The following is an 18,555-nucleotide window of genomic DNA, read 5'->3' as shown; positions in this document are numbered from 1 at the left end:
CTCAGCAAGGGTTGTCCCAGCACGCACAGTCTGCCTCCATGCACTCCGGTCTTTGGCTATGTTTTCCCACATACTTTCACTGATGCCTGAGGCTCTCATGTCTCACTTGCAGACATCTCTATATGTTAGTCTTGGGCGGCCCTTGGGTCTGACTCCTTCCACAAGCTCAGCATATAAGATATCTTTCGGGATTCTACCATCTGGCATTCGGGTGACATGTCCGAGCCAGCGTAATCTTCTTTGTGTCAGGAGAGCATACATGCTGTTCATATTGGCCAATCTCAAAACTTCCTGATTGGAGACATGGTCCCTCCAAGAGATGCCCATTATGCGTCTCAGGCAGCGCAAGTGGAAACTATTCAATCTGTGCTCTTGGTACATGTATGTTGACCAGCTTTCACTGCCATAAAGGAGAGTGCTCACAACACAGGCGTTGTAGACTAGGATTTTGGTCGCTGTGGTCAATTTACTATTTTCCCAGACGCGCTTGGAGAGTTTTGCCAATGCTGTGGTAGCTTTTCCTATCCTTTTTGTCAGCTCGATGTCTAAGTCTAGGTTACTGACAATTGTTGAACCCAAGTAGGTAAATTCCTGCACCACTGAAAGGGTGTGGTTCCCAATTTGTATTATAGGTATTTCTGCGACGTCTTGTGCCAGGATTTCGGTCTTGGAGAGACTTATAGTAAGGCTAAACTCTTGACAAGCAGCTGCTAAGGCGTTCACTAGCTTCTGTAGACCTCCTTGTGAGTGAGATACGAGTGCCGCGTCATCTGCAAACAGCAGCTCCCTTATCAAGAGACGACGCCTTTTCGTTTTGGCTTTAAGACGTGCCAGGTTAAAGAGCCTTTCTTTAGAGTGCTACCATAGGATTAGCTGTATCTGTTTTTATGCTGAAAATATTTCTTCAACAAAAATAGTATCCCTTTTTTTAATTTAGCGATAAAAGGTTTTGTAGCTCTGGCAATCTTTAGCCAAGATATTCTTTTTCTAGCCAACTTTTATGTAGTTAAGCTGTTTTGTACGCCTGTACTCTGCGCCATGGAAAATTAGCCCGCTGTTCTTATCAGTTCTACACAGCCCTACAGAGTGTTGGTGACACTTGGTTGCTTAAATCTGACATGAGATTATTGGAGACTTTCAAAGAGAAAATCTTCAACTGGGGGGGGGGTAGATTAGTAAACTGTTATAAAGTGTGCGTGTGTGTCTCTGATGTAACCATGAATTGAACTATGACTGCCAATTTGTTTCGATCAGCCCAATAGATTCTGATGTAACCATGAACAAGTCTGGCGTTGAGGATATAAATAAAACGTGAAGGCTGAAGTGGGGGAGACAAGGAGGTGACAGGAAGACCTCATTTTTTAGCGTGTGTTGTGTTTAAAATATTCAATATAATATTTCAATTGTGTTTCTACATGCATCTACATTGAAGCTGAAAGCTGTGATATACTGTTCACAATATTTACATTCAGTTTTGCTTAAAAAAAAAGTTTCTTCACATTTCTTTCAAGTTGGAGTACTGAGAATATAAAACACTGTCTGGAACTACAGTCCTTCAACTATTTATAAAAATAGACCGGTGTTTCCCAAACTGAGTTATGCGGAGCCATAGTGTTCCACGAGGCCTGAATAGGTGTTCTACAAACTACGAATAATTAACTACTAGGCTACCACGTGAATTAATATCCCTAAAAAAAATAAGCAAAGTGTTCCGTTCAATAATCAGAATATGTGAAGTGTTCGGTTAAGGACAAAGTTTTGGAAATACTGACATAGAGGTTTATCTGATTTTAAAATTAACCATTAAAATAATTTAGGATTATCTAATATGAGTTATATCACATAAACTCCAGTTAAGTTGGTACAAACATTTTGCTGTTTAAGAGAGGTAGCTGATATAGTTGTGTTTATTGGGCATGTTCATATCTCTGTGCACAACTCTATCACAGCTACTTGCTCATTAACTTTGTCTTTAATGCCATTTCATTTGTTTGTTTTTTTATTTCCATGTCTACCTCCTAAATTGTTTAAATTTGGTTTATCTAGAAACAAATTCTATACAGCCAGACAATGCTACAATGAACAAAAACTTTTAAGCGTGTTATGTTCAGTAATTCTAACATTAACATAATTAGATTGATACAAAGTGCACAATGATTTTTATGACTTCAAGATGGGGCACTACCACAGAGTTGCCCACCTTTTCATAAGATTGGCAATCATTTCAGATGACTTAAGTGAGTTTTTGGCACATCTGCACAATTTAGGCCATGTCGTTATGACTTAAGTTATACAATCCTAAATGAATTTTGAAATGTAGATTTTAGAATAAATTTCAAATTAAAAATAAAACAACATCACCTACTAACTTGCTTGGTCTAATCATTTAAATATCTAAAAATTAAAAATTTCTTTTAACAATTTTTTTTTTACTCTTTTAATGGATTCTTAAATATTTTTTTCTCTTAATTTTTTTTTTTTACAAATCGAATATTGGCACTTGTTTTGCCTTTGAATTAGCTGTAAAATGTTACAATGGTAACAACCAATGCTACGAGTCATACTTAGAACTGGACCTTCCCACAAGCTTCATAAAAGACTGGCGCACTTGGCTCCTGGAGAACTTGCTAGACCGCTTCGGCTTCTCTGTCAGATTGTTTGTCGGGCTCTCCCTGTCCGTGTCAGGGTCTGAGGTGGTGTTGGCCAGACTTTGGGCAGAGCCCTCAGCTGACCGCGTCTGGTTGGGCCTGTCCTTGGACTTTTTGCGCCTGAAATGTGGGGAGACTTTCTTGAAGAAGTTTGTGATGCTGAGACTGACGGAACGCTTGGAAGGTGTCAGCCTGCCACTCTCTACTGGACTCCCCCTATCTGGAACAAAGAGCATAGTGTCATGAGACCATCAGAAATACAATGAAGAATATAGAAACTAGAAATGAAAAGTCAAATTTAAGCTACTTTTTTTATAACTTTAAAATTTCATACAAAATGTATTTTAATTGAAAAAAAAATGGGAATAATGGTTTTTAATAGAAACCAATAGAAAAAGAAAAAAAAAAAAATATATATATATATATATATATATATATATATATATATATATATATACATATATATATATTTATATATAACTTGGGATTTAATTTTTTTTTCTTTGTTACTTCTTATGAGGAACTCTGTGTTAGTTTCATAGGGTAAAGTTTATTTGTATACCTTTTTTTCTAAACATCTTTTTTAAAGGTTCAACTTATTGAAATATTTATAGATTTATATCTAGCAAAAAAAAAAAGCCATATTAATAACAGATGTCAGTAAGACAGCATATCTAACCACCTCTTTATACTGTTAGAGCACTATGTTTCAACTACTCTGTAATCAATTAAATGCAATGTTTATTAGTGGAGCTTGTAAACTAAATAGCCAATTAGGAAACACATAAGTTAGTGTACATAGTGAAAGCATGCAAAAGTTTTCTAAAAAAAAAACTAAGTCCCTCACTCATCATTTAGCTCTTTTTTAAGGGCTTAATGTATTTATAGCAATTTACTCATACTAAAGCTTGTCTTCACACCAAAAGATTAAAGAAAGGAGCAGCACCTCATGTGGCTAGAAAGTTCTGGCTGGAATCTACAGAGTTTACTACATCTAGTATCTCAAATGTATATTGCTTCTTTTTTTTTTTTTTTCCTTTAAATGGGAGGGGGGGTGCATATATTTTGCCAAACTTTTTTCATCTTACACTTCTTTAATCCTTGACGACAAACCTTAGTTTTAGGGATTTTATAATTCAATTTCAGTTGTTTTTTTAGTTTTAACTCATCACCAACTTTTGTTGTATACAAATAGCTGACTTGAACGCTTATCCTCTCCAATAAGGTGGCTGAGGGGTTTGCTTGTACTACTCAACAAAGGACCTTGGGGCCCCTATTTCTTGGGGCCCCTATTTCAGACAGAACTAGAGAATTATTCAACCAGGATTTAGGCTTCAGAAGTGTGTTGTGCTGGTCAGGTATCAACACAGTCAGACCATTGGTCAAAATAAAGTGTGTTGTGCTGGTCAGGTATCAACACAGTCAGACCATTGGTCAAAGTAAAGTGTGTTGTGCTGGTCAGGTATCAACACAGTCAGACCATTGGTTAAAGTAAAGTGTGTTGTGCTGGTCAGGTATCAACACAGACAGACCATTGTTTAAAGTAAAGTGTGTTGTGCTGGTCAGGTATCAACACAGACAGACCATTGGTTAAAGTAAAGTGTGTTGTGCTGGTCAGGTATCAACACAGTTGAACCATTGGTTAAAGTAAAGTGTGTTGTGCTGGTCAGGTATCAACACAGACAGACCATTGGTTAAAGTAAAGTGTGTTGTGCTGGTCAGGTATCAACACAGTCAGACCATTGGTTAAAGTAAAGTGTGTTGTGCTGGTCAGGTATCAACACAGACAAGCCATTGGTTAAAGTAAAGTGTGTTGTGCTGGTCAGGTATCAACACAGTCAAACCATTGGTTAAAGTAAAGTGTGTTGTGCTGGTCAGGTATCAACACAGACAAGCCATTGGTTAAAGTAAAGTGTGTTGTGCTGGTCAGGTATCAACACAGTCAAACCATTGGTTAAAGTAAAGTGTGTTGTGCTGGTCAGGTATCAACACAGTCAGACCATTGGTTAAAGTAAAGTGTGTTGTGCTGGTCAGGTATCAACACAGACAAACCATTGGTTAAAGTAAAGTGTGTTGTGCTGGTCAGGTATCAACACAGACAAACCATTGGTTAAAGTAAAGTGTGTTGTGCTGGTCAGGTATCAACACAGTCAAACCATTGGTTAAAGTAAAGTGTGTTGTGCTGGTCAGGTATCAACACAGTCAGACCATTGGTTAAAGTAAAGTGTGTTGTGCTGGTCAGGTATCAACACAGACAAACCATTGGTTAAAGTAAAGTGTGTTGTGCTGGTCAGGTATCAACACAGACAAACCATTGGTTAAAGTAAAGTGTGTTGTGCTGGTTAGGTATCAACACAGACAAACCATTGGTTAAAGTAAAGTAATGGTATGATTTTAAGTCCCTAACATTCATCTGGCTTAAATCCGCTGTCCATATCATTAGGTGTTACGCAAAGTATGGCTCTCAACTGTTTATTTAAATCACATAATAGACTAAACAAGAGTTATGAATCAGGGGAGTTAAAACACAATAGGGTTTGGAAGAGTTGTCTTCAAGGCAGTGAGATTGTTTACACAAGCTCAGTTTCAACAAAACTTCATATAAAAGACTAGGGACCAGTGTATTTTTTTATCTTTAGAAACACATTGAAACATTAAATTAATGACTTTCTGTTTGATCTTGTTCTATCAGACACTACATTAAACTCAGTTTCTCAATATTAAACCTTTTACAAAGCAATAGCACTATTGTTATTCAATGAGCACTCATGCACACATAAACCACATATATATATATATATATATATATATAATATATTTATAATCCACACATATTATTTAGCTCTTTTAAAACAAAAACACAAGAGAATATAGGAAAACATCAGAAATATAAATTGGAAATGCAAGTCACATTTAATAAGCTGATCAACAGAACATTTCTGCGTGGCGGTAATTTTAGTTCACCAAACATTTCTTGTTGATTTCAAATGAGCCTTGTTTTAAAAAAAAATGTTTTATTTTCTAACAACAAATGTGTTTAATATAGGTAAATGAGAAATCCAACTAGTTGTGTGAAGGGTAAGCGATAGGATAAGTACGCTTGAACTTGGGCTAGCTATGAAGGGGGCTCAAGGTTCGACACCCGACTCGAGCAGAGTTGTGTTTACTGAGCGCCTACAGGCAGAACGGAAAACCTTTTTCCAGATACCCCCCTCCCCCCTACTGATCCAAATATTTGGACCCTAGTGCTATTAGCATGCTTTAAGCATGATAGTAGCACTATATAAAAGCTATAATTTTTTTTAATTTTTTTTTTAGTTAATTTACAAATATTTGTAGTTTACTTGTGACATGCCATGTCACAATATGAAATACATGTTTTACTTTTTAGTTAACATGAGATTAGCATTAGCTTAGAAAATATAATTTCGGGGCTATTTATAATAGGAATGCAAAAAAGATTTTAAAATGTTCTTAATAAAAGGTACAACCAACTGTACACAAACACAGAATATGAAAATCACTATAACTACTGTTAATTGGTACATTGTTAGTCACTTAATATAATGGTAAAAAATAAAATATGTTACTTTTCAATTCACAGCATAAGTGTAAAAACAAATCAAAGCACACACAACAATGCACAAGAACTAAACTTAGACTACACATCCTGATATTTAATAACATTCAGACAAGCTAAACAAATAACATTCAGACAAGCTAAACAAATAACATTCAGACAAGCTAAACAAATAACATTCAGACAAGCTAAACAAATAACATTCAGACAAGCTAAACAAATAACATTCAGACAAGCTAAACAAATAACATTCAGACAAGCTAAACAAATAACATTCAGACAAGCTAAACAAATAACAGACATTTAGGATGAGTAGCACCATATACCAAAACATAATAAAAATGCATCTGTCAGTTCATATGTTTCAACATTTTTAGAATATTATCATTTCTTCAATGTATACTGAAAGAAACACGAAGAAAGTGTCATTCAGAGAAATGCTGGCTGTATAAGTTTTAAAAAATGGACCGGCCTCTCTCTTTATATCCTACTAAGAACAGCCGCTGACCAAGAAAAGTGGAGGGGTTTGGTTACGTGTACCATCATAGCACAGTTACAACAAAAAGTCAAGGGATAGATAAGATGATGCATTAGTATTCAAGCGTGAATTTTTTTTTTTATTTAAATTCTTTTTTTTAAGACAATTTTTAAAAAAAAATGCATTTTTTTTTGTTCAACCAAAGAATCAAATACAATTGTATTTACTACAAAGAATTTAATATACTGTTTTTGTTCTGAAAATTGAGGTTCTAATGATTTAACCATAAAATATTATTTAACAATAATTATTTTGATACATAAATACAGGTTTTTATTATTTATTTGTGAGTGTATTTTAGACTTTATATAATTTGTGTGTGTGTGTGTGTGTGTGTGGTCATTTATTTATATATTCAAACTTTTTTTTTTGCTCCTCCCACACGCACACACACACACATTTATATATTTGACTGAGTGACATTTTTATGTATTCAATCTTTTTTTTTTTTTCATTTTTCAACTTAACACATTTTTGTTTGTAATTATGTTAATAAAAAAGTTCATTTATTAAGACTTTAAACAAACATAAACATCAAGTCTCAGAGACACACCTAGAGCCTCATTAAACTAAATGGTCAACAAAAAGTAAACAGATGTGTGGGCAAGTAGCCAAAAGTTGAACAGAATTACTTGGTTCACAGTACAGGTAAGAAGAGCTAGATGCTCTTTTCAAAGTGACATCTCCAGATAAAGTTTTGGCACTGAACTGAGGAGTCTCACTGGCCAACTGAAACTTTTCATTTTCAAACTAAAGACTTTTTTGAGTCCAGATTATATACCATAGTATCCGTTTACAAAAGAGTTAATCCTGACCTGATCAACATCTAGGATTTTAACTACTGAATGTGAAATCCATGAACTTTGTAAATTATGGTTGATCCACTTCAGGAACTATCATAATGGGAATGTGTCAAGTCCAACATGCTTGATGCTTCCTACTAATTACAAACAGTCAAGTGTCTCTTGATCATTTTATCTACACCAGTACTTTTCAAACTGTGGTCCGCGGACCCCAGGCATCCCCAAGATGAACATAAGAGGTCTGCTGAATGATGAAAACTGTATACAATAAAAAAAAAAAAATTTCTTCCAAAAAAGCTAATTCATCCCATCAGATAATTTTAATAATAATCAACTCACCCCGATTTTTTTTTTTTAATATGCCCATTACGAACTGTTTTATGAGGACCTGAACCAAAAGATTTGAAAACATTCTTCATTTGGATATTCCCGACTGGGTATTGAACCTTTCTATGTGAGTGGACAAACTAAGAACCCAATAATAGATAAATCCAAACTAATGCAGGAGCAGCTTCTTAAAACATCTAGAAACAAGGAAGTGAAACCAATGTCAAGGTTGTCCATACATTCTGGTTACAAAAAACAGATTCCAATTTTATTGTCTGCATTATGGGTCATTTTACAGATTTTGTTGCCAGCTTTCCTGTCTTCTTATTTGGTACTTATTGGCTTATTATCTTAATGAGCCTCGTCACAAATAAAAGAAACTGACTGGAAATGTGTGCGTGTTAATATTTGGGGTTTCTATTTACAAACATTGAGCCATACACAAATACACTCATAGAATCAGTTTTTCTTCAATGTCATCCAAATGTCATAACAACTGGAACCTAGAATGTTTCATATGTTTCAGATGTTCCTTCAGAGTTGAAGATAATTTTCTTTTGAGTCCAAACCTCCCGCAGGAGGATGGGGGATGGAAGCAGGCAGGGTTTGAACCAGTGACCATCGATATGACCCAATGATAACCACATGACCAAGCAGCCATCCTGGCTATCACACAAGAAATGTCAGTAACAACTGCCACCTAAATCAGAGCACATAACATCATGCACCAATCTTCTGATGCTCTAATTCGGCCAACATGGCATGTTAATATTTTTGAAACCCTTTTTTTTTGTAACTAGTTTTTAGTAAATAACCATGTTGGTCTATTATACTTTGGTACATGGTACAAATATCTAGTGTGCATTACAAATACAAATAAAGCATACACACACACAGAATGTTACTGGACGTCTAAGTATTAGCTTGGGAGTAGGACATACAGTCACTATATACTCATTGACATTGTTATGTTCAGGTTTCAAACATTGACAGGGATTTATTAGCTACTTACTTTTAGCACGTGCTAGTTTAAAGAAACAAAAAGAACCAATTTTAAATGTTAAATCCATACTTACAAAGCACAATAACAAAAGGAAAAAAAAAAATAAGCAAAAGCAATTGTCTTTATGTATCTCAGTATTAAAAAACAAAAAATAGAAGAAAAAAAATCCAAGCCAAACAAAACTTAGAATAAAATGTAGTTCATCCCTTTGAATTTGTTAATTAGGTTATCAAGACAATACAATGAAAATAAAGCTTTAAAAAAAAATTTATAATAATTTTAAATTTTACCAATTTTTAGGGGGAGCTAACTAAAATGAAGGGAGGCGAAATGTTACCTGGGCTACTTTCCCCTAGTGAAGTATCCGCAGGAGAAGACGAGCTGGCCAGGTCATCCACAGGGTGATGGTTAGTGTTGATGACCAAGGGCAGGTCCACTTGACCTGAAATATCAGAACAGATGATCACTGAGTGACAGCTATGGTGGGAAACTGACTTGACTGACAAGTAGATTGTCAATAATCTCTAGCATTAGTTTATGGCGGATTTTATTTTAGCCCTTTGTAAATGCTAAGATCTTATATTTTTAATTTATTGAGCCTACATCCTTAAAATAAGGAGAGCTACTTAAGTTGAAATAAACTAGCAGCAATAAGATCTGATATGGGAGAAAAGCATTTCAATAAATATTTTTATATATCTTCCATTATTGACAAAGATAAAATATGAGTGCTCGTAGGAGTGGCGTAGCTAGGGATTTGACATTCAACATCATGACATGAGATATAATGGTATAATATTGTTACGATCTCTCCTACTATCCAGGCTCCCTTCAAACTGCACCACACCACACAACAAACTTAAAGAACCTCACAACTCAGGGCTCCAAAGTAACAGTCAGTTTAATTTCAAATACATCACAAATACTGTACAGTTGACAACAACATCACACTAACTGTCCAAAACCTAGCCTTGCTCCGCCTGACTTCACACACCGCCTGTCTCTAACTTCCCCTCGTCTGGTCACATTGCGAGGTAACGTGAAGTGTCGTCTACCTAACACACTCGCTCTTATATAGTGTCTCTACTGGCCTACTGGAACCTTCTTGACCACTCCAGTTGATCGCTTTCGCCGTGACTTACGTGCGTAATATTTAAGACACTGGTCCTGGCGTGTACTGTGGTCTCGGTTGACCGCTCGTCCTGCGCTGGACTGTGGCGATTTGGGTAGGCTAAAAACACACAGCACTACCCCCATCTGTGTCACCACCAGGTTTACAACAATATTTAAAGTAAAAACAAATTTCTGACACTCATTTGGTGGCAGAAAAGGACAGCCCTAACCAGGTTACAAACCATGATACAATAGATCCATCTTTGGGATTTGACAACTCTGCCTAGAAGCCACACAGGACCATTAAAAAAAAACAACAATCAACTGATCTTGACCATCAAGATCCACACAAAAATTTTTTTTTTTTTTGCCAGTACCTTTGGCCAGTCCCACATTTTGAAAACCAAATTATATTTCTTTATCTATTAGATAGTGTTTGGTTATTAAAGTCCAATAACAGTCTTAATAATATATAAAACAAAGGTCATGGAGGCATATAATGCCATAGTGTTTGGGCCTTGTGTGTATAGAGCACAATGCTGTGGGACCCAGTCGGGCATTGTAAAGCAGAGTATGGCCAGGTAGGTAAAGTAGAGTATGGCCAGGTAGGTAAAGTAGAGTATGGGCCTGACCTACCATTGATATGCAAGCCTCCATTCTCGCTGGCCACTTTGTTCACTGTGGGGCTTGACCCTCTGGTTTGCTCTGACTGGAGGAGACCTTCCTTGGCCAGCTTGCTGATGTCCTCCCCATAGTGACCTTTCAGGGCATCTGTGTAGCTGAAGAGTTGGTTGTGTTCATAGTCCCTAGCTATGTACTCTGTGGTGTCAAGAGGCCTCACAGTTGGATCTAGTAGTGAATAGAATTTATTCTAATTCATTAAGAAGAAGGTTACTAGACATGCTCACATCAGAAACTTACATATATGTATGTATAAATATATATATATATATACATATATATACATACATATATATATATATACATATATATTAACAGTCAAAGTTATTAACAAATGGTAGTGTCATAGAATGTAGGACTCAGTCACTGAACCTAATGTTATCTTCTTCTTCTTCTAGCCAGCTTTATTGCTGCTGAGCTGTGAGCTCTATTGCAGACAGTGCCAAGGAAAAATAGTGTGCTGTTCTCTTCAGTTGTTCAGCACTGCTGTACAGGGTGATGGTTATGTTGGGCTGTAGTGGTAGTAGGGTCTGCCTTAGGTGGAGTAGGAAGGGGCATTCAAAGAGGATATGGCTTGTGATTTATGGTTTCATAAGGGCCGGGGAGTTTCTAAAAAGAGGTAGATGTCTGGGATTTATTTTGTTCAGATGGTAATTAAACAGAGGTGTGTGTCCTGTTCTTAGTTGGAAGGTTGTAGAGTGCTCTCTGTGGGGGAGGCAGTTAAAACTGTCCAGTTTGTTTGGTATGGTCATTTCTTACTGCCTGTGTTTCCTGATGACCATTGGTTACCTTAATGTTATAAAATTATCAAAAGTTCTTATTGCTACTTCAAATTGTTCAATTGATTTATCATCTAGATCAGTGGTTCCCAAACTGTGTTCTGCAGAACAGTGGCCTGAATAGATGTTCCACAAACTACTGCAATAATTAACTAGTAGGTCACCACGTGAATCAACCTCTAAAAAAAATAAAGAAGTGCTCCACTAAATACTATGTGCTCCATGACTGAAAACGTTTGGGAAACACTGACCTAGATACATAGACTAACATTCTTTTCAATGAAATCTTTTAATTCTATAAGAAATAGCAGTAGGGGTGTATCTTTTATTAACTATTTAACAGTAACAAATGACACGATGTCTGCAGCTATAGCAACCCCAGGATTAACTAAAAAATGGTACAGTAAACACTTGTTTATTTCAGTTCAGTTTAAAATAAAAGTAAAGTACACTTTTCAGACCTTCCAATCTATAGAACTGATGATGGCCATCTGTTTCTTTGTCCCATGTATCATAGTTAATGTGTCATGTGGTCAGCACAACCACAAACCCCCTTTACTTTTCCCAACTTATGTCAAGTACCCATTAAAGTTGGGTGGACTCAGAGGCGCCTTAAAAATCCCAGTCTACACCAGGATTCAAACCTGGGACACCTCAGTTTAAAAGCCAAGCATTTACCACTCAGCCACCACACTTCCATTCAATTTAACATTAGAAAAAAAATTAGCCAATAATTTACTCTGAAAAAAAAAAGGTAAAAAATGAGTTGTGTTAAATCAAAAGTATTTGTCCTGTGTGGATAACTAGATAGTTCTGTTTGGGTTAGTTGTCCATACCTAGGTTGTCATGGTATCCTGCTTTCTGTGGCGATGACCTGGGGTCATTCTCCTTGCCTTTGGGTGACCCATTGGTAGACCAGCCTGAATTGGTCTGATTATTTGAGTAATTCGTACCTGGACATATTCAACAACATATAAGAACTGGTAAATATTATTAAGTATAATAGTCATTCGCATTGAAATGGCTTATAAAGAGTTATAAGTAAGTAATAATTTTTGCTGTATATAGTCAAAGGTGGCGCCTGGGCTCACAATTACAAGAGGGAAAGGACCCAGAAAAAAGTGTAAACAAACTAGATTGTGAAGAAAAGCTTTCTGGGGCACTGAAACTTTAAAAAAAAAAAAAATTAAAAAATAGAAAGTGTAGGCTACACAAAGGAAAGAACTGTACATTTACAATTAATTAATTTGGTAAATTTTAGTAAAAATTTTTTATTGATTCATGTAACTTTAGGGACAATGAATAATTGTGCAAAAGTTTTATCATGATTCCAGACAGGGAAGTGGGAGAAATAACATGTACAGAAAGATGGAATGAGTTGATATATAAGCTTTGTACAACTAATTAAGCAACACTGTCTTCAACATTCTGACTGTGCAGAGTTAAAACCTATGTAACAGGTAAGGTCTGTCCAGAGTTAAAACCTATGTAACAGGTAAGGTCTGTCCAGAGTTAAACCCTATGTAACAGGTAAGGTCTGAGCAGAGTTAAACCCTATGTAACAGGTAAGGTCTGTCCAGAGTTAAACCCTATGTAACAGGTAAGGTCTGTCCAGAGTTAAACCCTATGGAACAGGTAAGGTCTGTCCAGAGTTAAACCCTATGTAACAGGTAAGGTCTGTCCAGAGTTAAACCCTATGTAACAGGTAAGGTCTGTGCAGAGTTAAACCCTATGTAACAGGTAAGGTCTGTGCAGAGTTAAACCCTATGTAACAGGTAAGGTCTGTGCAGAGTTAAACCCTATGTAACAGGTAAGGTCTGTCCAGAGTTAAACCCTATGTAACAGGTAAGGTCTGTGCAGAGTTAAAACCTATGTAACAGGTAAGGTCTGTGCAGAGTTAAAACCTATGTAACAGGTAAGGTCTGTCCAGAGTTAAACCCTATGTAACAGGTAAGGTCTGTGCAGAGTTAAAACCTATGTAACAGGTAAGGTCTGTCCAGAGTTAAACCCTATGTAACAGGTAAGGTCTGTCCAGAGTTAAACCCTATGTAACAGGTAAGGTCTGTCCCGAGTTAAAACCTATGTAACAGGTAAGGTCTGTCCAGAGTTAAACCCTATGTAACAGGTAAGGTATGTCCAGAGTTAAACCCTATGTAACAGGTAAGGTCTGTCCCGAGTTAAACCCTATGTAACCGGTAAGGTCTGTGCAGAGTTAAACCCTATGTAACAGGTAAGGTCTGTGCAGAGTTAAACCCTATGTAATAGGTAAGGTCTGTCCAGAGTTAAACCCTATGTAACAGGTAAGGTCTGTGCAGAGTTAAACCCTATGTAACAGGTAAGGTCTGTCCAGAGTTAAACCCTATGTAACAGGTAAGGTCTGTCCAGAGTTAAACCCTATGTAACAGGTAAGGTCTGTGCAGAGTTAAAACCTATGTAACAGGTAAGGTCTGTCCAGAGTTAAACCCTATGGAACAGGTAAGGTCTGAGCAGAGTTAAACCCTATGTAACAGGTAAGGTCTGTCCAGAGTTAAACCCTATGTAACAGGTAAGGTCTGTCCAGAGTTAAAACCTATGTAACAGGTAAGGTCTGTCCAGAGTTAAACCCTATGTAACAGGTAAGGTCTGTCCAGAGTTAAACCCTATGTAACAGGTAAGGTCTGTGCAGAGTTAAAACCTATGTAACAGGTAAGGTCTGTGCAGAGTTAAAACCTATGTAACAGGTAAGGTCTGTCCAGAGTTAAACCCTATGTAACAGGTAAGGTCTGTGCAGAGTTAAAACCTATGTAACAGGTAAGGTCTGTCCAGAGTTAAACCCTATGTAACAGGTAAGGTCTGTCCAGAGTTAAACCCTATGTAACAGGTAAGGTCTGTCCCGAGTTAAACCCTATGTAACCGGTAAGGTCTGTGCAGAGTTAAACCCTATGTAACAGGTAAGGTCTGTGCAGAGTTAAACCCTATGTAACAGGTAAGGTCTGTCCAGAGTTAAACCCTATGTAACAGGTAAGGTCTGTCCCGAGTTAAACCCTATGTAACCGGTAAGGTCTGTGCGGAGTTAAACCCTATGTAACAGGTAAGGTCTGTGCAGAGTTAAAACCTATGTAACAGGTAAGGTCTGTCCAGAGTTAAACCCTATGTAACAGGTAAGGTCTGTGCAGAGTTAAACCCTATGTAACCGGTAAGGTTTGTGCAGAGTTAAAACCTATGTAACAGGTAAGGTCTGTGCAGAGTTAAACCCTATGTAACAGGTAAGGTCTGTGCAGAGTTAAAACCTATGTAACAGGTAAGGTCTGTGCAGAGTTAAACCCTATGTAACAGGTAAGGTCTGTCCAGAGTTAAACCCTATGTAACAGGTAAGGTCTGTCCAGAGTTAAACCCTATGTAACAGGTAAGGTCTGTGCAGAGTTAAAACCTATGTAACAGGTAAGGTCTGTCCAGAGTTAAACCCTATGTAACAGGTAAGGTCTGTGCAGAGTTAAACCCTATGTAACAGGTAAGGTCTGTCCAGAGTTAAACCCTATCAAACAGGTAAGGTCTGTCCAGAATTAAACCCTATGTAACAGGTAAGGTCTGTCCAGAGTTAAACCCTATGTAACAGGTAAGGTCTGTGCAGAGTTAAACCCTATGTAACAGGTAAGGTCTGTGCAGAGTTAAACCCTATGTAACAGGTAAGGTCTGTCCAGAGTTAAACCCTATGTAACAGGTAAGGTCTGTGCAGAGTTAAACCCTATGTAACAGGTAAGGTCTGTGCAGAGTTAAACCCTATGTAACAGGTAAGGTCTGTCCAGAGTTAAACCCTATGTAACAGGTAAGGTCTGTGCAGAGTTAAAACCTATGTAACAGGTAAGGTCTGTCCAGAGTTAAACCCTATGTAACAGGTAAGGTCTGTCCAGAGTTAAACCCTATGTAACAGGTAAGGTCTGTCCCGAGTTAAACCCTATGTAACCGGTAAGGTCTGTGCAGAGCTAAACCCTATGTAACAGGTAAGGTCTGTGCAGAGTTAAACCCTATGTAATAGGTAAGGTCTGTCCAGAGTTAAACCCTATGTAACAGGTAAGGTCTGTGCAGAGTTAAACCCTATGTAACAGGTAAGGTCTGTCCAGAGTTAAACCCTATGTAACAGGTAAGGTCTGTCCAGAGTTAAACCCTATGTAACAGGTAAGGTCTGTGCAGAGTTAAAACCTATGTAACAGGTAAGGTCTGTCCAGAGTTAAACCCTATGTAACAGGTAAGGTCTGAGCAGAGTTAAACCCTATGTAACAGGTAAGGTCTGTCCAGAGTTAAACCCTATGTAATAGGTAAGGTCTGTCCAGAGTTAAACCCTATGGAACAGGTAAGGTCTGTCCAGAGTTAAACCCTATGTAACAGGTAAGGTCTGTCCAGAGTTAAACCCTATGTAACAGGTAAGGTCTGTGCAGAGTTAAAACCTATGTAACAGGTAAGGTCTGTGCAGAGTTAAAACCTATGTAACAGGTAAGGTCTGTCCAGAGTTAAACCCTATGTAACAGGTAAGGTCTGTGCAGAGTTAAAACCTATGTAACAGGTAAGGTCTGTCCAGAGTTAAACCCTATGTAACAGGTAAGGTCTGTCCAGAGTTAAACCCTATGTAACAGGTAAGGTCTGTCCCGAGTTAAACCCTATGTAACCGGTAAGGTCTGTGCAGAGTGAAACCCTATGTAACAGGTAAGGTCTGTGCAGAGTTAAACCCTATGTAACAGGTAAGGTCTGTCCAGAGTTAAACCCTATGTAACTGGTAAGGTCTGTCCCGAGTTAAACCCTATGTAACCGGTAAGGTCTGAGCAGAGTTAAACCCTATGTAACAGGTAAGGTCTGTCCAGAGTTAAACCCTATGTAACAGGTAAGGTCTGTCCAGAGTTAAACCCTATGGAACAGGTAAGGTCTGTCCAGAGTTAAACCCTATGTAACAGGTAAGGTCTGTCCAGAGTTAAACCCTATGTAACAGGTAAGGTCTGTGCAGAGTTAAAACCTATGTAACAGGTAAGGTCTGTGCAGAGTTAAAACCTATGTAACAGGTAAGGTCTGTCCAGAGTTAAACCCTATATAACAGGTAAGGTCTGTGCAGAGTTAAAACCTATGTAACAGGTAAGGTCTGTCCAGAGTTAAACCCTATGTAACAGGTAAGGTCTGTCCCGAGTTAAACCCTATGTAACCGGTAAGGTCTGTGCAGAGTTAAACCCTATGTAACAGGTAAGGTCTGTGCAGAGTTAAACCCTATGTAACAGGTAAGGTCTGTCCAGAGTTAAACCCTATGTAACAGGTAAGGTCTGTCCCGAGTTAAACCCTATGTAACCGGTAAGGTCTGTGCAGAGTTAAACCCTATGTAACAGGTAAGGTCTGTGCAGAGTTAAAACCTATGTAACAGGTAAGGTCTGTGCAGAGTTAAACCCTATGTAACAGGTAAGGTCTGACCAGAGTTAAACCCTATGTAACAGGTAAGGTCTGTCCCGAGTTAAACCCTATGTAACCGGTAAGGTCTGTGCAGAGCTAAACCCTATGTAACAGGTAAGGTCTGTGCAGAGTTAAACCCTATGTAATAGGTAAGGTCTGTCCAGAGTTAAACCCTATGTAACAGGTAAGGTCTGTGCAGAGTTAAACCCTATGTAACAGGTAAGGTCTGTCCAGAGTTAAACCCTATGTAACAGGTAAGGTCTGTCCAGAGTTAAACCCTGTGTAACAGGTAAGGTCTGTCCTGAGTTAAACCCTATGTAACAGGTAAGGTCTGTGCAGAGTTAAACCCTATGTAACAGGTAAGGTCTGTGCAGAGTTAAACCCTATGTAACAGGTAAGGTCTGTGCAGAGTTAAACCCTATGTAACAGGTAAGGTCTGTCCAGAGTTAAACCCTATGTAACAGGTAAGGTCTGTCCAGAGTTAAACCCTATGTAACAGGTAAGGTCTGTCCAGAGTTAAACCCTATGTAACAGTTACTTCCAACTTCCGTCCTTTAACTGAGAAATAACAAATTAAATTCTAGAAATCCCCAAAATTCCTTGGCTGTTAATGTTTCAGATTTAATGTAGAGAACACTTTCACATACTACGGTGTAAAAATAATGATTTCTAGACAGCACCTACAAGTCGTTTAGTTTAAAGAAGTAACCGGGTCAGAAAAGTCTTGATTGATTATCTAGTAATTAGGCAAATTTTTATTGAGGAAGCGAATATATTCACGATCTCGATTGGTTGGAGGAAAAATACAACAAACGCTTCCAGAACAGTCAGGTCTAATGTTTTCATGACCTAAATGTTGGCGGTCTCAGCAATAAGAGAATGTCAAGGCAGTTCTTCACATCCGACAAACGAAAACATAAAGTTCTGTTAGTTTTGCAGAAAACTCAATTCTCTTACAATGGTATCTATCGTTTTAAAAAAGCTTATTTCAAGTTGAATGCTTGAAGTTCAATACACGAATACAGCTAGAACTTACAGGCTGGTGTTGGAGTATTATTCAGAGTGTTGCTTTAGCAGGCGTCGTGACAACGTGGTAAGAAATGAGACAACTTAATACCAACTTACAACACCGGACAAGATGTGTTTCTTTTATCGCTACTATTTCCCGGGCATGCTACCCTGCCTCATAGTGGCGCCCGGTGGAAACGATCGTAGGAGGAAACGATTAGGTTAAACGGTAGCAGAACAAGACTCCCGTGGGGAAGCCTAAGGGGTTGCGAGAGCATCTTCAATGCACTGCGCGGAGTTGTAAAAAAGCTCCCACAACCTTGTCACAATCCAGGCGCCGTTCTTCAAGGGGCCGTTGCATAAATGGCGTGTCCTGCACGGTTAGCCTGGTATAGAAAAGGAAAATGGCAGGGGTCCATGTGCACGCGGTCTCTGGCCGCGAGTCTGACACCCCGCCAGACAGAACAGTGTACACTGTTCTTATTCAGGTCGGTGAATGGGGGCTCTTGTTCACTTTTGCTGGCCTGGAGTTCCAAGAGCCGAAGGCTCAACTCTACCTGACAGTTTCAAGAAGAAGAAGAATCGTTACTATTTAAAACTATAACAGTTACAATGTAACGTGTGCGCTAACCCTTTTTCCAAATGTTAACACTTACAAAGACACCAGAC

At 38.0% G+C, this 18,555-nt stretch overlaps 1 protein-coding gene across 5 annotated transcripts in view; it reads right to left on the bottom strand.

Annotated features, from left to right (window-relative positions):
• The window catches only part of LOC106072302 (uncharacterized), a 131,997-nt gene that overhangs the window by 59,268 nt on the left and 54,174 nt on the right, over positions 1-18,555 (bottom strand). For 4 of the 5 annotated variants that reach the window (XM_056045521.1, XM_056045524.1, XM_056045522.1 and 1 more), the window contains 5 exons: positions 12,309-12,425; positions 10,649-10,861; positions 9,237-9,341; positions 8,909-8,920; positions 2,565-2,868 (listed from right to left, as the gene is read on the bottom strand). In XM_056045521.1, coding sequence (XP_055901496.1) covers positions 2,565-2,868; positions 8,909-8,920; positions 9,237-9,341; positions 10,649-10,861; positions 12,309-12,425 — 751 coding nt within the window. The remainder of the gene's footprint in view (positions 1-2,564; positions 2,869-8,908; positions 8,921-9,236; positions 9,342-10,648; positions 10,862-12,308; positions 12,426-18,555) is intronic. The other variant, XM_056045526.1, reaches the window with a different exon arrangement.

This window comes from Biomphalaria glabrata, chromosome 11 (genome assembly GCF_947242115.1).
Source record: "Biomphalaria glabrata chromosome 11, xgBioGlab47.1, whole genome shotgun sequence".
Classification (NCBI taxonomy): domain Eukaryota; kingdom Metazoa; phylum Mollusca; class Gastropoda; family Planorbidae; genus Biomphalaria; species Biomphalaria glabrata.
Note: the sequence above shows the minus strand (reverse complement) of the source record. Positions and strands in the feature narration are given on the sequence as shown.